The sequence below is a fragment of the Melanerpes formicivorus genome, unplaced genomic scaffold (genome assembly GCF_026170545.1).
Source record: "Melanerpes formicivorus ecotype bairdi unplaced genomic scaffold, bMelFor1.0.p_v2 SCAF_3, whole genome shotgun sequence".
Taxonomy (NCBI): domain Eukaryota; kingdom Metazoa; phylum Chordata; class Aves; order Piciformes; family Picidae; genus Melanerpes; species Melanerpes formicivorus.
The window spans coordinates 20552149-20570476 of NW_027142355.1; the positions used below are offsets into that span (position 1 = coordinate 20552149).

General features: G+C 43.2%; 2 protein-coding genes across 7 annotated transcripts in view; one reads left to right on the top strand and one right to left on the bottom strand.

The window, feature by feature from the left end:
* CDC123 (cell division cycle 123) overlaps positions 1-1278 on the bottom strand; it is a 39346-nt gene extending 38068 nt beyond the window's left edge. Inside the window, exon 1 of the mRNA XM_068168365.1 lies at positions 982-1278. Within this exon, the coding sequence (XP_068024466.1) occupies positions 982-1184 (203 nt within the window). The 5' untranslated portion in view covers positions 1185-1278. The remainder of the gene's footprint in view (positions 1-981) is intronic.
* Positions 1155-17953, top strand: NUDT5 (nudix hydrolase 5). Of its 6 annotated transcripts, none has more exons than XM_068168378.1 (9): positions 1173-1435; positions 7884-7992; positions 11609-11676; positions 12715-12767; positions 13387-13494; positions 14130-14225; positions 15048-15149; positions 16278-16331; positions 17617-17953. In XM_068168378.1, exons 1-9 carry the CDS (start codon positions 1188-1190, stop codon positions 17724-17726), a joined length of 948 nt encoding a protein of 315 aa, XP_068024479.1. In that variant the 5' UTR covers positions 1173-1187; the 3' UTR covers positions 17727-17953. The 6 variants fall into 6 exon arrangements, with proteins under 6 accessions (XP_068024496.1, XP_068024479.1, XP_068024487.1 ...); XM_068168405.1 differs by having other exon boundaries at positions 1309-1391; XM_068168412.1 differs by lacking the exon at positions 1173-1435 and adding an exon at positions 1498-1612.
* The last annotated feature ends 375 nt before the right edge of the window (positions 17954-18328 follow it).

Consider the following 18328-nt stretch of genomic DNA (forward strand, 5'->3'; position numbering starts at 1 on the left):
ATGAATAAAAACACATCTCTCCCCTCCCACCCTCCCCTTCTGTCATCCTTTCCCCAAAAATCAATGCCTATTTTCCCTCCAGGAAAGTAGACGAGAAATAGGCAAAAAATTTAGATGAAATGCACAAAAGTGCCCCATTCCTTCCAAGCTCTAAGAAATTCAAAGAAAGAGCAAGTGTCAACAGTGAGGAGACAACACCTTGTTCAAGCCAAAGGTTTCCTTTCTGAGATCCAAACCAAAACTTGCCTACACCAACTCAATGTTCCAAAAATGAAGGGCTCTCACTAAACTTACCAAAACCATGCATGTGCTAAACACTAAAAAGCATAACAGATTAAATGCTTTAATTACTAAAAGCCTGGTGTCAGTGCTTTTTGATCCAACAGGGCAACTACTTTGAGCTTGACTTTCCTGAGTTACTGGTAGTTCTTGTAACCTGCAGCAGCAACTCAGAAACTGCCATTTACTACAGCTTCCAGAAATACAAATACTAAGTCAGTCACTAGGATTGGTGTACTCAGTCTGTTTCCCTGAGCAACCAAGTGGGAATAGCAGTGTATGTAGCATCAGCTGGTGCTCAGTGCAGAGTCCCACCAGGAGAGCAGGGAGCACAGGGGTGTCTGGCCTGCCCCCGAGGCTGCCCCAAACAAGTCTCTCAGGGTGCAGGGATGAGACCCCAGCTCCCGGGGTTCCAGCTTGATCAAGCCTTCCCTATCTCCATCACAGTTGTGCCCCAAAAAGGTCCCCAGTATCTCACTCAAACCTGCCCATTTTTCAGTCCACCCCTGAAGAGCCCCACACATCTCCTCACCCCACCCCTCAGTCCAGTCCTAGCCGCCCCCTCATCTTCCCCGCTACACAGCTCCCCTGCAACCGCTTCTCCCGGCCCCTCACCCGGCCTAGGCCTACACGCAGCCCAGCCCCACACCGGCCAGGGCCCAGCCGCCCTCAGCCCCACACCGCGCTCCTCACTCCCCTCACCTGCGGATGGTGACGGCCCGGAAGAGCGGGTACCACACGGAAAACTGGCAGTGCACGACCTGCTCCTTTTTCATCCTCCCCCTCAATCCAAGCCAACCCAACTCGGTCCGGTCCGGCTCGACCCGTTTCGGCCCGCTGCTCCCGGAAGCTCCCGCTCCGCCCGGAACCTCTCCCGCCGCTCTCGGCTCTACCCGGTCCGCCATCGGATGCGCACACGGCGCGGCGCCGCCTGGCCCCGCCTGAGGGGCGCCCTGGGCAGCCACCTCATTTCCCCTCACCTCACCTCACCTCAGCTGGTGCCGCTGCTGCCTCAGCACTGCTCGCTGACGAGCCCGCCCGGCCTTCCCCGACTTCACCGCACCTGCCCGTCGCGGCACCCCCTCGCCTGCTGGGCCGCTCCTCCCGCCCTCGTACGTGCGGCGTGGCCCAAAGGGGGGGTTTCCAGGCGGCTAAGGTTGAAAACAGGGGTGGCCTTAGGGGAGCAGTGGGTGGTATTCCTTCCTACTAGGCTTTGTTTTCTTGCTTTGCATGTGTTTGTGTAAGATTTCGACTGTCCAGCGTTATAACTGTTCCCCAGTTCCGTTTAGCAACTTTACCAGTGATCTGGATGAGGGAATCGAGTGCACCGTCAGTAAGTTTGCCGGAGACACCAAGTTGGGTGGAAGTGTTAATGTGGTCATGGGTAGGAAGGATCTGCAGAGGGATCTGAATGGGCTGGATTGATCTAGATGGGCTAGCCCGCTGTATGAGGTACAGCAAGGCCAGATGCCGAGTCCTGCTTTTGGTCACACCACCACCATGCAGCGCTACGGGCTTGGGGGAGAGTAGCAGGAAAGCAACCCAGTATAAAGGTACCTGGGAGTGTTGGTCAACAGCTGGTTGAATGGGAGCCAGCGCTGTGCGCATGTGACCAAGAAAGCCAACAGCATCCTGGGATAAGAAATAGTGTGGCTAGCAAGACCAGAGAGGTGACTGTTCCCCTGTACTTGGCACTGGTGAGGCTGCACTTCAAATACTGTGTTCTGTTTCGGGTCCCTCACTACAAGAAGGACATTGAGTTGCTGGAATGTGTCCAAAGAAAGGCAATGAAGCTGGTGAAGGGCCTAGGATACAAGTCTTCTGAGGAGCAGCTGTGGGAACTGGGCTTGCTTAGACTGGAGAAGCAGAGACTCAGGGGAGACCTTGCTGCTCACTACAACTACCTGATGAAAGGAGGTTACAGCAAGGTGGGGGTCAGCCTGTTCTCCCAATTACAAGACATGGGACAAGATGAAATGTCCTCAAGTTGTGCCAAGTTTAGACTGGATATTAGGAAACATTTCTAACCCTAAAGGATTGTTAAGTACTGGAATATGTTCCCTGGGGAAGTGGTTGAGTTCACATTCATGGAGGTATTTAGAAGATGTGCCGGGGTAGTGGACTTGGCAGCACACAGTTAACAGCTGGGCTCAAAGATCTTTTTCAACCTACAAAATTTTGTGATTCTATAACAGATCTCTACAGCAACAGTTTCTCCTCAAACAGGGTTGCATTTATTTTATTTTGGAGAGAGTCAAGTGATAACTGCATAATGTGTTCTTTTTGAGCTCTGTGGTTCCCCTGTCATTTCTGTGCCTGCATGTCCCCAGTGTGGAGGTCCAAGTTATTTCCATCTCATGCTTTCCTCAAATGCTTTTACATCTGCTGTCTGAGATTGTCTTCCCAAGCCCTCTCACCCATCAGTTGTCTAGAAGGTTGCTAACAATATGGAGATGCTGCCAGCCCTCCTCTGCTTATGCAAGATAGTCTTTGCTGTTCTCTGTTCTACATGCCAAAAGCCAGTTAGTCCATATTTTATTTGGTGCTGAGCAGGTTATCTACGCTGCTAAATACCATGACAGAAATGAAGCGGTTTTCCTCCACTTTCTCCCTCTCTCCCACCAACTTGTGCTAATTAGTTTCTTTGAGAGAGTCTCATGCAACTTCGTTGACCACTGGTAACAAGTTTGAAGTGCCTTAGGAGAGATGTTTGCCTTCAGCACACGTATCTCAGTGTGCTGTTGGTTAAATTGTGCATAAAACACTGCTAAATGTCCATTTTGCACATTCTTTATAAGTAACCTTGTGTTTTATCTTGAGCTTACGATGCCATTGCTGAGTTTCTATTAAATGTGATACGGTGTGGATCACAGAATATCTTTTGAAAAGTCATTTAGCAAAGCTAATCCATCCACGATGACTTGAATTAGGTTAATGTAAAGCCCTGGTAGGTTGGCTACTCTCTAAGATAATTCAGCCTCAGCTGCTTAAGATTTTAACTCCTGGGATGGATAATTTAGAAATCTTAACATGGTTGGATGCTGCCTTGTAAAGAAGCCACTTAATAAGGGAATAAGCAGTGGGAATAAAGTTACACCTTTTATAAATTTTAGGCCTTTATCAGGCCTGACTTTGACCCCCACATGGAATAAGTAGTGTAATTTGCCAGCAGTGGCCTTTAATACAAGATGTAAAAATAATCAGGAAAGGTAGAAGCAGGCAAAACATCTTACTTCCATGGTTTATAGTTCAAGTGCAGTTGATTTGTGCTAAGAAAGCTGATGGATGTGGACACTTTGACATCATCTTAACTGTTAAAAAATTATATTTTTATAAATGTATCCCTCATCTTTGGGGGATCCTGGGGAATGGGAGAAGTGCCTGAGGACTGGAGGAAAGCCAGTGTCACTCCAGTCTTCAAAAAGGGTAAGAAGGTGGTCCCAGGAAAATACAGACCAGTCAGCCTCACCTCCATCCCTGGAAAGGTGATTGGAGCATCTCATTTTTTTGGTCATCTGTAAGCACATGAAGGAAGATAAGCTTGTCAGGATCATCCAACATGGATTTACCAAGAGGAAGTCATGTTTGACTAATCTGATCGCCTTTTGCGATGGTGTGACTCAATGGGTAGATGCAGGGAGAGCAGTGGATGTTGTTGTCTTTGACTAAAGGCTTTTGACACTGTCTCCCACAACTTCCTCATGGGCAAGCTCAGGAAGTTTGCCTTAGAAGAGTGGACAGTGAGATGGATTGTGACTTGTCTAAACAATAGAGATCAGAGGATCGTGATCAACAGTGTGGAGTCCAGTTGGAGACCTGTAGCTAGAGGTGTTCCCCAGGGGTCAGTGCTGGGTGCAGTCTTGTTCAGCATCTTCATCAATGACCTAGGTGATGAGACAAAGTGAACTCTCAGCAAGTTTGCTGATGATGCAAAACTGGGAGGAGTGGCTGACACACTTGAAGACTGTGCTGCCATTCAGTGAGACCTGGACAGCTGGGCAAAGACTAACCTAATGAGTTCAACAAGGATAAGTGTAGAGTCCTGCACCTGGGGAGGAATAAGACAATGCACCAGTACAGGTTAGGCGTTGGCTTGCTGGAGAGTAGCTCAAGGGAGAAGGACCTTGGAGTCCTGGTTGATAGTAAGTTATCCATGCAACAGCAATGTTCCCTGGTGGCCAAGAAGGCCAATGGTATACTCAGGTGCATTAAGAAAAGTGTGGCCATCAGGTAAAGTGAGGTTCTTCTTCCCCCTACTCAGCCCTAGTTAGACCACATCTGGAAAACTGTGCAGAGTTCTGGGCTCCCCAGTTCAAGAGGGACAGGGAACTTCTTGAGTGAGTTCAGTGGAGGGCTACAAGGACAGTTAAGGGACTGGGGCATCTCTTTAAAAGGAGAGACTGAGAGACCTGGGGCTTTTTAGCCTGGAGAAGGCTGAGGGAGGACCTTATGACTGTCTGCAAATATCTGAAGGGTGGCTGTCAGGAGGATGGAGCCAGTCTCTTTTCAGTGATACCCAGTGATAAGATGAGGGGCAATGAATGTAAATTCAATCACAGGAAATTCCATCTCAACATGAGAAAAAACTATTGTGAGGGCGACAGAGCCCTGGAACAGGCTGCCCAGAGAGGTTGTGGAATCTTCTCTAGAGGTCTTCAGAACCCACCTGGATGCATTCCTGTGTGACTTGCCCGAAGCAGCCCTGCTTTGCAGGAGGGTTGGACTCGACCTGTGAAGGTCCATTCCAACCCCTAGCATTCTATGGTTCTATTATATAGTTCATGAAATCCTAAGTCAGGTAGTCTCCTTCCCAGAATGCTGTGAAAGCTGTGTTGCATTTTCTATTCAAGATATGCAGTGGTAATGAGCTAGAAGAACCTGCCTGCCTGAGGGCTGCAAGACAAAGTCTCTTCTGAAACCAGACATAGGGCTTCAGGAGCCTTACACTGTAGTGTTAATTTTCAGTTGCAGCTGATTTTGTTTATGAACAAAAGGTGTTGCCACCCTTGACAGCATGACTAATGTGAAATACCAAATTCGCAGCCTTCATTAAACCAAATGGAATTTCAGCTTTCTAACAGCAGAAAATCTCTTCTATACAGTCAGCTCAGTTAGGGAACTATTACTTTTTTGGTGGGCTTGTTAAGAAGTCACACATCCGTGGAGTTATTGCACCCTCTTGTGGACGAGATCAAAACTACAGAAGCTGAAGTACAAGTCTTCCTTTCTTTCTCCATCTCTCATTTTTCACCTTAGATTTTAGTGATAATTCAAACCACTGAGGCTGTGTACTTTTTGCTATTTTAAATTGCAAAGCACCCTTGAATCTGTCCACCACAGAAGAGAGTGATCTGTGTTGAGATTAGGTTCTGCCATGAGATGAGGTTCTAGTATGTGTTTGTAATTGATATAGGTCAGTATTGATACTGTTGTACAAACATTACAATAGCTGCTGGTGGGATTTGGGGTACAACTGAGCTAATCCACTGTTTGCAAAAGATGTCCGATACCTGCAAGCTTACATAGAAGGATTACTATGATCAATAGAGTGGGATTGCTTGTGAGGGGAGGCTGAGAAGACAAAAACTTATTCAGCCTGTTCAAACAACAAAAATATGTTTGTATTGTCAGTCTAAAAGGCTGTGATTCTTTCCAAACTCGGAAGTGAGTTTGTTGTCACTAGGCAGTGAGGGGTTTATGTTTTTAAAGCTGTGTACTTAGGGCATCACACAGAGCCTCCTTTAACTCTTCCCTCGAGATGGCCAAGAGCTTCTTGAAACTGCTTTGCTGGGCTGGGCTTCTTTTGCATAAATTTGATGGAAAGCTTGATTTTGTATTTTAGAGCCACAGCAAGAGAACATGGCTATTGGCCAGCTACAGCTCTTAAATCTGACATGAAGAGAGTTTGAGCCATTGCTGGCTCAAGAAAAAAAGTGTGTAACAGCTGACCAACTTGGGGTAGTAATCAGAAGATAAGCAAGTGAGGTTCTAGAACAGGTTTTCATACAAATAGTAAGGTATATTTTAAATCAGGAGTACAACTTAATTTAACAAGCAGTAAGTAAACCTATATAGTTTTAAGATGGAGCTTCATTGCTTGAAGAAAGGATTGTAGAAGATACTTTTGAAAGAGCAGAATTAGGTTTCCTTTTCAGGACTTAACATTACAGTTTGAATGTTTGACCACTATGATCTACTTCATCCAAAAATACTGTCTTAAGATTTAAGAAAGAGCTTCTCCTGTCTACATACTGAAGAAGTGGATTTGTGTACATTGGTTTTAATCCTAATCACCATAAATACTTTTTACTACCTTTTCCTTTTAATTATTTTATGGAATGATATGCAAATTTAATGTACAAGCAAGCTGATTGTTCCTGCATGCTCTTACATGTTTCACAAATGTGCAGCAGATGTTATCCTAAAAGGATAAAGATGAAGTAAACAATGAACGTGCTAAAACTGGGTGTGAAAGAGCAGGTGATCACTCAGGAAATGGATACTGTTCTTTGTTGGAGATCCCACAGAGCTGTATTAAATCCAAGCTGAAGTCAACAGAAAGACTCCTGTTGACTTTATGGAAAATCTACAACCAGCAACGCTGTGAATGATAGAGATTAGTAAGATTGTCTCATCTCTCCCATGTTTAAACTCATTTGCTTCTTTGCACTGTCATCTTGCTTATGATTTGTGCTGCTTTTCAGGACTTCAAGTATTACAACTTGATATTAGAGATGAGCTTCCTTGGAGTAACAGTGTCTGCACTGAAAGCACCCCATAGCTCCACAGCAGGGCAGGGGATTAATAGTGACTCTAATGCACCATATTTTTCTGCTCCCTGGTGTGCCTTTCAGCTAGAACTGGATTGAGGGAGTGAGTGGATAATCTTACCTTCCTAGGGAGCATTAGGATGCAGGCTGAGGTATTGAGCTGCAGGTGCAGAGCCTTGCTTTGGGCATATATTCAACTGTTCTTTGCACAGTGTTAGTCACATCATTCCCAGTAGGACAATGTGCTATGCTTTGGTCATGTTAACTTAATGTGCCACCTAGATTTGCCACACACAGGTGACTTTTTGACCTTATTTTCTGGGGGAAGAATTGAGTAATTTGTGTGTTTATTTTTGTGATGTGTGTAACATGGAGGTACTTTCTAGTTCCAGTTGTTTCTCAATAGCTGGCAACTTTTGCCCCCGAAGCCCTCTTGGTATAAGGCTTTTTTTCCACTCTGACAGTGGAGCATGTAGTCCTGCTGTGGTAATGCTGTGTAAGAGACCACTTCATCCATATCAGAATGAAACAATTTGACTGAAACAGATCCATTTTGTCTCTGTGTTTGTCTGACCTTTGAAGAGTTAAGGAGCATGTCTTCAGCCAGCATAGCCTTTTGGCAGCTGAGAGGACTATTACAATAGGGATTTGATCCAAACTTCCACTGCTTCTTTTCATTCTTTGACCCTGAAACCATCCGTTGGAGCTGAAGGTGAATTGTACTTGCCATCACACTTCCCTAACTTTCTCCAGCAAGTTTTCTCTGTTACTTTAGAATGCAGAAATGAACCTTTCAACTTTACTCTGAAAACAAATATTGACTTTGTTTCATAGTAATCTGGACTCTGCACAGGAGGAGAAAAGCCAGACTTCCCTGAAAATGGCAGCAGAGACATCCACAGGAGTTCCCAAAACTGCTAGACAGTCCGTGGTTAAAGAAGAGGTACGACCTGCTGGGTTTGACGCGTTTGGTTGTTAAAGAGTAATTATTTGAGAGCCATCAGAATGGTTTTGAGTGCAGAGTAGAAGTGCTGAGGTGCTGTATGTTTGTTAAATCTATTTAATAGACAAAACACTTCTTTCTGATGGTCAAGTAATCAAAGTTCACTTTGTTAAAATAATCATATAAATTATTAATGTGGTGAGAAAAAACCTGCTGTACTGCATTATTTTAAGTCTTTTGTTGTTTGGTGGGGGTTGGTTTGTTTCTTTATTTGGCAGGTAGTTTTTGTATGGTGTCTTCAGGCTGTTTGCTGTGTTCAGAAATAATGCTGATGCCTCTGAGAGACTGGTGGATCATGAAACTCAGCCTTGTTTTCTGTTCCTTTAAAGTGCCGAAGCACTGAGAGCTGCTTTAGCATTAAGCATTGTGCCGCCTTTGATCCTTTCTGAAAGGGCTTGAGTTTAGGTAATTTAGATACATTTTTAAACATACAGTGCTGCCATCTTCATAAAGTCAGCAAATGTCAGGTCCTGAGGAAGGAATTTGGACGTACTTCTGGGGGCTTATTGGGAGCACTTTCACCCTAGTTTAAACTACTTATATTTGTTTCTGTTCTCTTCTAAGTGCGTTCTTAAAAGTTGATCTTTGGTGTTAAAGGCAGGTTTGGTAACAGTGTCATTTTGTTGTTAAAACACAATTAGTTTCTTTTATTCAGCTTTCCTTCCTTGGAATGAATGATCTTGTAATTTCTTCAGGTTTCAAGGTAGACAACATTTTCAGGGAAGAAGATACTTTGTTGGGATAGATTTATGGCTTTTCCCTTTGGGTGATTTTTGATATGAATAGTTCTCAAGCAAAGGGTTTCATCTTTGTAAGCTTTTGGGGTTTTCTGCTAGGGCGTGTGGTTTTTCAGCTTAATGTTTTCTTTTTATCCTCCTTTGGAATGTTGTAGTCTTTGGTGTCATTGGAGATTTGTGATTAGATTTTAAGCTATTTAGGTTTTTTCAGTCATTTTTGTGGGATTAATACAGAGAGTATTTACCATGCCTCTGCCAGTGGCCCTTATATTAAAAGAGAGTCTGTAACGGTTGAGTAACCGTGAGGACTGATTTTGGATTATCTTCTTCCATGAATGTGGTAGCTGATCTTCCATCCTTGCCCATGGAGGGGAGGTTGGAGTAGGTGATCTCTGAGGTCCCTTCCAACCTAAGCCACTCTATGATGATTCTGATTTCCTTTGTTTCTGGATGCCCCCGGTCAGGCCGCTGTAATGAAAAGCAGATTTCATTTTCCTATTGAAATAATGATAAAGCAATAAAATTTAACTCATTTAGTAAGTGCCACACATCCTGTAAAGTGTCCTTAGGCCTTAAACAGGGGATTTAATAAATCAGAAGTTATGCTTCTGGGCCAGTTTCTGCAGGTCTTAATTGTGCATCAAATGAGGCAGGTGCCAAAACTTTCTTTTTGCTTCCAGGGAAAGCTGGTAACTTCCTGTTTTCTCACCCTGTTGGCTGTTAGCAGCAAGTGTTTCACCAAACTTCAGAGGGTTGCTGAGCTGCTCCCATAGTAAATATTTGTGCTACATGTCCTATAGTACTTTTTAATTATTGCTCCATGACTCTGGAGGCCAAAAATCGTATTTAAGAATACTTGGTTTTAAAAAAACAAAAGACACCTTGACACTGTTTGCTTTGCATACATAAAACTTTTTCTTTTTTTCTCCCCCTCCTTTCTGTTGGTTTTTTTTTGGAACTTGGATAGGTCTAATTTCTCACAGACCAGGGATTTATTTTTTTTCTTCAAGGTTCCTGGAGACAGTGATGTTCTGATTGCAGCCACTTTCCCCTTTCTGCTTACCAAATGATAACTTAATGACACGGTAATCATCTGCCAGGTCTGTTGAATGGTGCAGCAATATGGGACCACAATCAATCTAATCCTTTGTGTTCTCTGCATTGTTTTTAAAATTTCATTAACACAAAAATTAGGCTGTGTTTATCTAACTGAAGTGTGTGTATATATATTCCTCTCCTCTCCTTGGGCAAATGGTGAGACATGATTTTCGTCTATTTCTCTTTGGATCTTCCTGTACTCTGGTTCTGCAATGATTTAGGAGTGAATACAAAGCTATTTAAAGTACACCTGAACGCTTCCATATGGAATTACTTGTACCTGTAACGAGCATAATATACTTCATCTTCTTTCCTGCTGTTTTTGTGACCAGAAAGCCATTAGAAAGCCCTTTAGAAAACACATAGCTCTGCTTTTCCAATTCCTCTTATAGGGAACTATTACATTTTCCAAAATAAATGCCCAAACTCCTACTTGTAAAGTATGTGTAGTCATGTTGACAGCCATAGGAGTGCTGCTTTTATTTCAGTTGATCATCAAAATAATTGTTCTGAAGAACACATTTTAAGAATTAGGTGAGCTCCTCCAGATCAGTTGTAATTCACTGGACACCTGAATGACTTCTGATTTGCCCTCTGCTTCCAGCTGATACTGTACTGTGCTTCTGTACTCTAGCTATAACTGCATCATACACTACATTTCATTTCTCTAGATTCTTTTTTTTTCTGTTGGTTAGTGTCTTACTTTAAAGTTTGAGATCTACATTGCCACAGAGGCCCCATTTGCTCCTTGTCCTGCACTGGAGGATTGCAGCATGCCAGCCACATGAAGGACATTTTGGACTTCATCCTTTGATACAATTTAATCTTCTGTTGTTTTTTTTTCCCAGATCCTATTTTCCCCATGCTGATCCTTGTTCTATTGTTGTCAGCAGCATGTCTCACTAGACAATAGGAAGTAATTTTGTTCATCTTACCATTTACTTTTGATTTCTGTGGTCAGACCTATGGCCACCTCAATGCAAAATTCTGGAGACAGGCTTCTTGTCTGCCTGTGCCTTTAGCAAAGCTCAGCATACCAGTTACATAAAGAGAAATAAAGGGCTGGGTGAATATCTAGGGATTTTTCTCTTTTAAAGAAATTACATAAAAGGTAAGGAAACATCACAAGGCAGATAAGCTCATTTAACTCAGAAAAGACATTTTGTAGTAATGCCAATGCCAAGCACCCACATAGCAGGTCTCAGAAATCCTGAAAGGGCAGGTGTGTAACACTGCTGGCAGTTACAGAAAACAGCAGTTACACAAGGCCGTAGTCTGAGATCATGGCAGGCAAGAGGAGTTTCAAAATAGTTTGGCCTTCCATTTCTCATGCCATGATCTCTGATAAGTGGACACTCACTATCACCAGTGTAGCTGAAGTCTATGCAGACCAGTTTTGTTTCAGCTGAAACATGACCTTTGCAAAGTCCTTTTAAAAAGATGAGAATATTCCAGCTGAATTCATTGAAACTTGGTTATAAAAGTCACATTAAGAAAACTTATTTTTCAGCTTATTTTCTATTCCAACTCAAGAACTTCAAGTAAATGTTTTTTTCCATATTAGTTACAGGAGTGTTGCTGCATGTTCCTGCATGTGTTCTGATGCTGGGATTCTTTCTTCAAAACAATCCAAAACCAGTTGTGTTATCTCTCCTCTTAGCCCCCAGATGTCTTTGGAATTACTCTTAAAAGGTATTTAACAAAAAATTCTTTTATTTTAGGTAATTGTAGAAAGAAAATGGTTGAAGCTTGAAGAAACAACTTACACTGATCCCATTGGTAGAACCAGGTAATTGCTTCTCTGGCATTTCAGATTCCTTTAATGTTCCCAGTTGTACAAATTAGCTCTAGGTTAGTTAGGATGAGGTGAGATCTGTTCATTGTGCAATTCCTTTATAGTTCAGACTGGTCAGAGAAAAAAAGCCTTACTCTATCAGATGTGATAGCATGTGGGATTGAATTTAACTCCTAAATCCTTTTGAGCACACTGAACCCTTTTTTACCTTGTCCTTTATAAAGACACCAGGCAGAAACAAGCTGTAGCTCTGCAACTGGACTGTGGTGATGAGGGAGTCCATCCTGTGGCTTTTCTGGTGCTTCGTTAGGAGTTCCTTTTTTTTACCTGCTGATATGCCGGATCTTGGATACTTATTGACCAGTGACTGTCCAATTTGTTTGTATGTTTTACTGTATTTATTTAGATGTGACAGTATGGCTTCAATTCCCTTCATGTGTTCAATTCAGTACTGATTGCTTTATCTAGTGCCTTCCAATTCATCCACAAAATATCCTTTTAAAGCTCAGCAAAGATTGGATTTTTATTGCTGATGGATTTTTTGATTTGACTCAGCCCATTGCTTATTTTGAGAGAGAAGCTCTGGTCTTGCTTGTGAGCTCCTTGTGTGCTCAAGTAACTGAGCTGAGAGTTCACTAGCTGCAAGAGCTAGATCAAAGGTAGAATACACGTGGTCTTGTTAAAAAGCTGTCCTTCAAAATCTGACGTGTTTTGTATAAATAGATTTATTTTGCACTTTTCCAGACCAGTTTTATAAGACTTGCCTGTTCCATGACAACCACTTACATCTTTCCCTTATTTTTAGTGATCTTAAACAATTATTAATTACCTATTTAACTATTTTCTCTCTTTAAGGAGGATAAACAAAACCATGCTTTTTACAGAGCCAGAAATGACTGGGCCTAAGTCATAAGGCCAGCTGCTTTCTTATGGGGCCTCACTCTGTGATGGCATATTTTGATTTTTAAATGAAAGAAGTAAGGGTAGAAGACAACTTGCATACCCATTTTTTCTTTTCTCTGTATTAAACAGGACTTGGGAGACTGTAAAGCGTACTGGCAACAAAAAGGGTGTTTCAGCTGATGGTAGGACATTGGTGACTTTTATTTGCTTTTTATCCTGTGAAAGTTCTTCTGATAAACTCACAGTGCAGACTTGAAGCTGATGTGTTTCTGAATGAATGAGGATGTGGAGCAAATAGCTCAGCAGAGCTTGCTATACCAGTGAGCTAATGAAATGCTAACCTTGGTGCTGAAGAATTTGAACCTTACTACCAAGTATTTTCTGAGGTCATTGTATTCACTTCAGAACAGTGCAGCACTTTCAGAGGCATGGTGGATACCCCAACGTAGACTGCTGTATTCGGTTTGCTTTCATTTAACCATGAATAGCATGTAGGAGGGGGCTGGAAGGGCTTCCAAACAGTCTCTGCTTGCAAGAGAGACCTTTCCTAGATAGCAATGTGCTGAGGCTTGCTCTTGCTTGATATCTGAGCCTCTTGTTTGCTGGGGTACTTTGAAGATGCCATTTTGGGCATCTCTCACCACATATGATATAAGGAACTTAAATTCATCATTCAGGATTCTGGAGCAGATATCTAAAGGTTTCGTGTTCAGCTTGGGTTGCTTTCCAGAGCTAATACTAAATATTCAATTCTGCTACACACAAATTCTCTGTACTTGTGTCTTCTGTCACTGCTTGTAGGTGTGGCTGTGATTGCAGTGCTGCAGAGAACTCTCCACTATGACTGCATTGTCCTAGTGAAACAGTTCAGGCCCCCAATTAATGGTTATTGCTTGGAGTTTCCTGCAGGTAAGTGACTGAAACGTAAAGAATAGTCACATAAAGCTGACACTTAAGTGTGTTTAGATGTGCTTGGAGTGTCAATCTTAATGAGGTAGCTCTAACCAGAAAATCACGGTGAGCCCTGTAGCTCAGTGTGCTGTTCAGAAATAGGAGTATTTGATACTGAAGAGCACAAAATGGGTTCATGTTAGTGGATTGGAGACATTTTGCCAAGTAGTCTGGTGCTAGAAGATTGCATTTCCCTCCACTCCTTTCTCTAAGAGTCAAAGCATTTGGCTTCTTGCCTTCGCAAGAATACTCATTTCATTTCCTGGGAAGTTTGCATGCTTCTGATATTCATTTGAAGATGTGGGCAGCAGCATTAGGAACCCAGAAGCTTCAGTCCTTCACAGAATCACAAAATGTTATTAGGGCCTGGAAGGGACCTCAAGAGATCATCTAGTCCAACCCCCCATGCCAAAGCAGGATCACCTATACCAGGTCACACAGGAACTCATCCAAGCGGGTCTTCCTAATGCTTTAGTTTATCCCTCCAAGAAACAGGGTTTCACCTCTTCTATGAAGCTGGATTAGGTCTCAGATTGGGTACTGCAGGTAAGCGGTGGGGTTTTAATTGGTTTTGGGCTTTGTTTACCCTTCAGGCCTCATTGAGGAAAATGAGACTGCGGAAAGTGCTGCGTTGCGAGAGCTGGAGGAAGAAACTGGGTACAAGGGGGAAGTTATCGAATGTACTCCAGGTCTTTGCTTTTTCTTATTTTCCCACCCAAAGCTAATTCTGTCACTGAATGGGAATTCTAAATGTCTGAAATGTTCTAAACCAAAGAAAAAATCTACACAGAAAAGTCTGTGCAGAATAGCAGACAGCAGTATCCTGTGGCTGTACCAGTAAGTGCTTGATGAGGCAGTTGTTGAACTTCTGTTAAACATTCAGGGTTTAAGTAAAAGTTTGATGCATACTCAGAAAAACCTGGCTACTAAATAAAATCCTTTACACAAAACCCAATTATCCAAGCTATGATTTGGCATTTTAGTATAAAGGCGTGTGTTGCTGGACTTAATATGAACAGCATCTGCGAACTTAAGGAAAAAACAATAACTACATGATGCAGGTTGAGTGGAGGTCACCTTTGTGTCAGCTGTGGGGAGGTGGCAGTACTCATGTTCTTGAGCTGGAAAGAAGAGAGGCTAACTGGAGTAAATCCATAGAGCCTTTGGAGCCTGATTGTTGCCAGACCAATGCTTCCTACATCAAACAAAATGAGGATCATAGACAAAACCTGAGAAAATAGAAAGGTGAGGCCACTTATATGTGATTTCAAGTAAATGCCATTAGAGTTGAGACTTGGCTTGTGATTATTGGGCCCAAATGCATTTCTGCTAAGACTGTGTGAAAACAAACCTTTCACAACTCCCCCAGCACGAACATATGCCAAATATATGTCTCCCTTGTGTACCAGATACATTTCTGTGAAGGATTTTGTTAAAGTGTTGAGGTGCCTGACTTCTGTGTTTGAAAAACACAGAACTGTGTTTGAACTTCTGCCTGTGCTTGTTGACAGCTCTCTGCTTGGATCCAGGGATGTCAAACAGCACAACACACATTGTGAGCGTCATCATTAATGGGGATGAGGCTGAGAACACAAGACCTAAGCAAAAACTTGGTGAGTTTTGTACCATTTATTTGAAAATCCTGAGAATCTAACAAAAGGTTTAAAAGAACTATGCCTACCATGGTATCTCTTCTGCCCCAGCTGACTGAGGCCCCCTTCAAATGATATCCTGCAGTCTAGATAAGCAGAGCTGTGTTTCTTTGCTGAGTTCAGTGGAGAGGCCTGGGTGTTGTCAGGTGTTGGTGCACCCAGCATGAGGAGTTTCAGTCCTAAACTTCAAGGACATTAAACACTTTTAAACCTTGATATTCCTCTTACCTCCAGGCTTGACCCTGGAGGTAATAACCATGCCACTCACAGTCCATCACTTACCAAAATGGGGTTTTTAGATGTAAACTCTAGTGTATTTCAAAATCCTTCATTACTGCTAATTTGGTTTTGTTTGTTTGTTTTTTCCACTTGCAGATGATGGAGGTATGTTACATGGCTGTGCTTACAGTGACAGTAAGGTCAAGTGTGGTCTTCATATGGGAAGTTTTACACAGAATGTGTCAGTTAAAGCCTTTTTATCTGGGCTTGGTTAATCTCATGACCCTAATCAAACACACATGACCCTGAATTTGGCCTAGACATAAAAATTCCTGTGAGGTATTATCACATCAATTATCTTCAAATATTACACCTCTAGCACCAGTATCTCAGAAAATACTAATCACTAAATCCACAGTAGCTGTAGGTCAAGCCCCAAAGAATTAATTCAGACAGGGCAAACAAGGCCATCTAGAACAAACCCTTTGTGCTGTTCTGGTCTTCAAAATACATTTACAGTCCATCACTGTACAGGCATAAGCCTAACAGAAGTCCACTTCAGTGTATTTTTCATTCACAGAAGGGAGATCCGCTTTTAGGAGGATTCTTACTCTCCCTATCTGCCAGCTGCAGTTTTTCCTAGCTCTTTCCCAGTTTCTTTCTGCCCAACCTGCTTTTCAAATGAGCCCTGTCACTGCCTTCCCTCCTTTGATCAGCTTTTTTGTCATCTCTGGTCACAGCTTTTAGATGGCGATGAGCGTTAAGTCAGTTTGCTCCTCCTTCTAAATTGCAAGAAACAGGACCCTGAGGTAACTTCCTCTACTGTTCACTAATTTAAAGGTGCTTAAATTTATTTTTCTTCTCTCCTAGAATTTGTGGAAGTTATTTCACTTCCAAAGAATGACCTGCTGCAAAGAATTGATGGTAAGAGCTTTCTGATACACGAAATGCACTAATGTGGGTTAGGAACTGGCTGGAGAGCCAGGCCCAGAGAATGGTGGTGAATGGTACCACATCCAGCTGGTGGCCAGTCACCAGTGGCGTCCCCCAGGGATCAGTGCTGGGCCACATCCTCTTTAACATCTTCATTGATGATTGAGTCAGTCATCAGCAAATTTGCAGATGACACCAAGTTAGGGGCAGATGTTAGTCAGTTAGAGGGTAGAAAGGCTCTGCAGAGGGACCTCGACAGACTGGACAGATGGGCAGAGTCCAATGGGATGGCATCTAACAAGTCCAAGTGCCGGGTGCAACCCCATGCAGAGCTACAGGCTGGGGTCAGAGTGGCTGAGAGCTGCCAAACAGAGAGGGACCTGGAGGTGCTGATCAACAGCCGCCTAAACATGAGCCAGCAGTGTGCCCAGGTGGCCAAGAAGGCCAATGGCATCCTGGCCTGTATTAGGAATGGTGTGGCCAGCAGGAGCAGGGAAGTCATTGTGCCCCTGTACTCTGCATTGGTTAGGCTGCACCTTGAGTACTGTGTCCAGTTCTGGGCCCCTCAGTTTAAGAAGGACATTGAGACACTTGAACATGTCCAAAGAAGGGCAACAAGGCTGGTGAGAGGCCTTGAGCACAAGCCCTATGAGGAGAGGCTGAGGGAGCTGGGATTGTTTAGCCTGGAGAAGAGGAGGCTCAGGGGTGACCTCATTGCCCTCTACAACTATCTGAAAGGTGGTTGTAGCCAGGAAGGGGTTGGTCTCTTCTCCCAGGCAACCAGCACCAGAACAAGGGGACACAGTCTCAAGCTGTGCCAGGGGAAGTTTCGGCTGGAGGTGAGGAGAAAGTTCTTCACTGAGAGAGTCATTAGTCATTGGAATAGGCTGCCTGGGGAGGTGGTGGAGTCACTGTCCCTCAAGGTGTTCAAGAGGAGATTGGATGTGGCACTTGGTGCCATGGTCTAGTCATGGGTCTGTGGTGACAGGGTGGACTGATGATCCTTGAGGTCTCTTCCAACCTTGGTGATACTGTAAGGCTCAGGATACCCTTACCTTCTCTGCTCATAGCTCTTCCGGGCCTTTCTCATCCTAGAATACTCTATCTTAAACAAAAACCTGTGAGACTTGGCCAGGTGACAGAGTTAGGGGCAGTGTGAGATGTTAGCATTAAGGATTCATGTCTGAAATGTTACACTGCTTCATCTTAGGCAAGGACTTAAATGACTGTGGAGAAGTGTTAAGTGTGTCATACACTCTTGTGTTTTATTTTTCAGAACTTGTAAAAGAGGAACACCTTGCAGTGGATGCCAGGGTTTATACTTACGCATTGGCCATGAAGCGTGCAGCAGAAAAACCGCTCCAAGTTCCTTTCATGAAGTTCTAAAACAGGATGATGACTAATTTGGATGAAAACTGCCCTGTTCAGATGACAAAAAAGTGTAACTCTCCTTGTACTAAAGGTCTTTTTCCATCCTTCTACAAGCAAATAGAAGTATGTGTAGAAATGAGTCTGATATTTTCATCTGGAATGATGTAACTGACAAAAATCATTTCTTCTAACAGCCAGTTATGCCTTGACAAAATAATCCTAATAAAGGTGCTGTTAAATTTTCAAAATGTGTCTTTTCTCACTGTATTCACCTCTTCAAAGGAGGAAGAATCTGGGGGAGTGCACACATGCACAAGCAGCAGTATTTCAACAGCTGTTGGTGATCTACAATAGGAGCAGAGCACAGGGGTACAGTGTGCATGCTCTGGTTGGAGTGGTTCCTTCTGTCATAGAATGCTTTAGCTTGGAAGGGGCCTTTAAAGAGGTCATCTAGTCTAAAACCCCTCCAGTGAGCAGGGATACGGTCACGTAGTTCCAATTGCACAGAGCCCTGTCCAACCCAAACATGGGGAATCTACCACCTCTCTGGGCAACCTGTGCCAGCATTTCACTACCCTCAGTGAAAATTAAAGAAAAAATAAAATAAAATCACATCT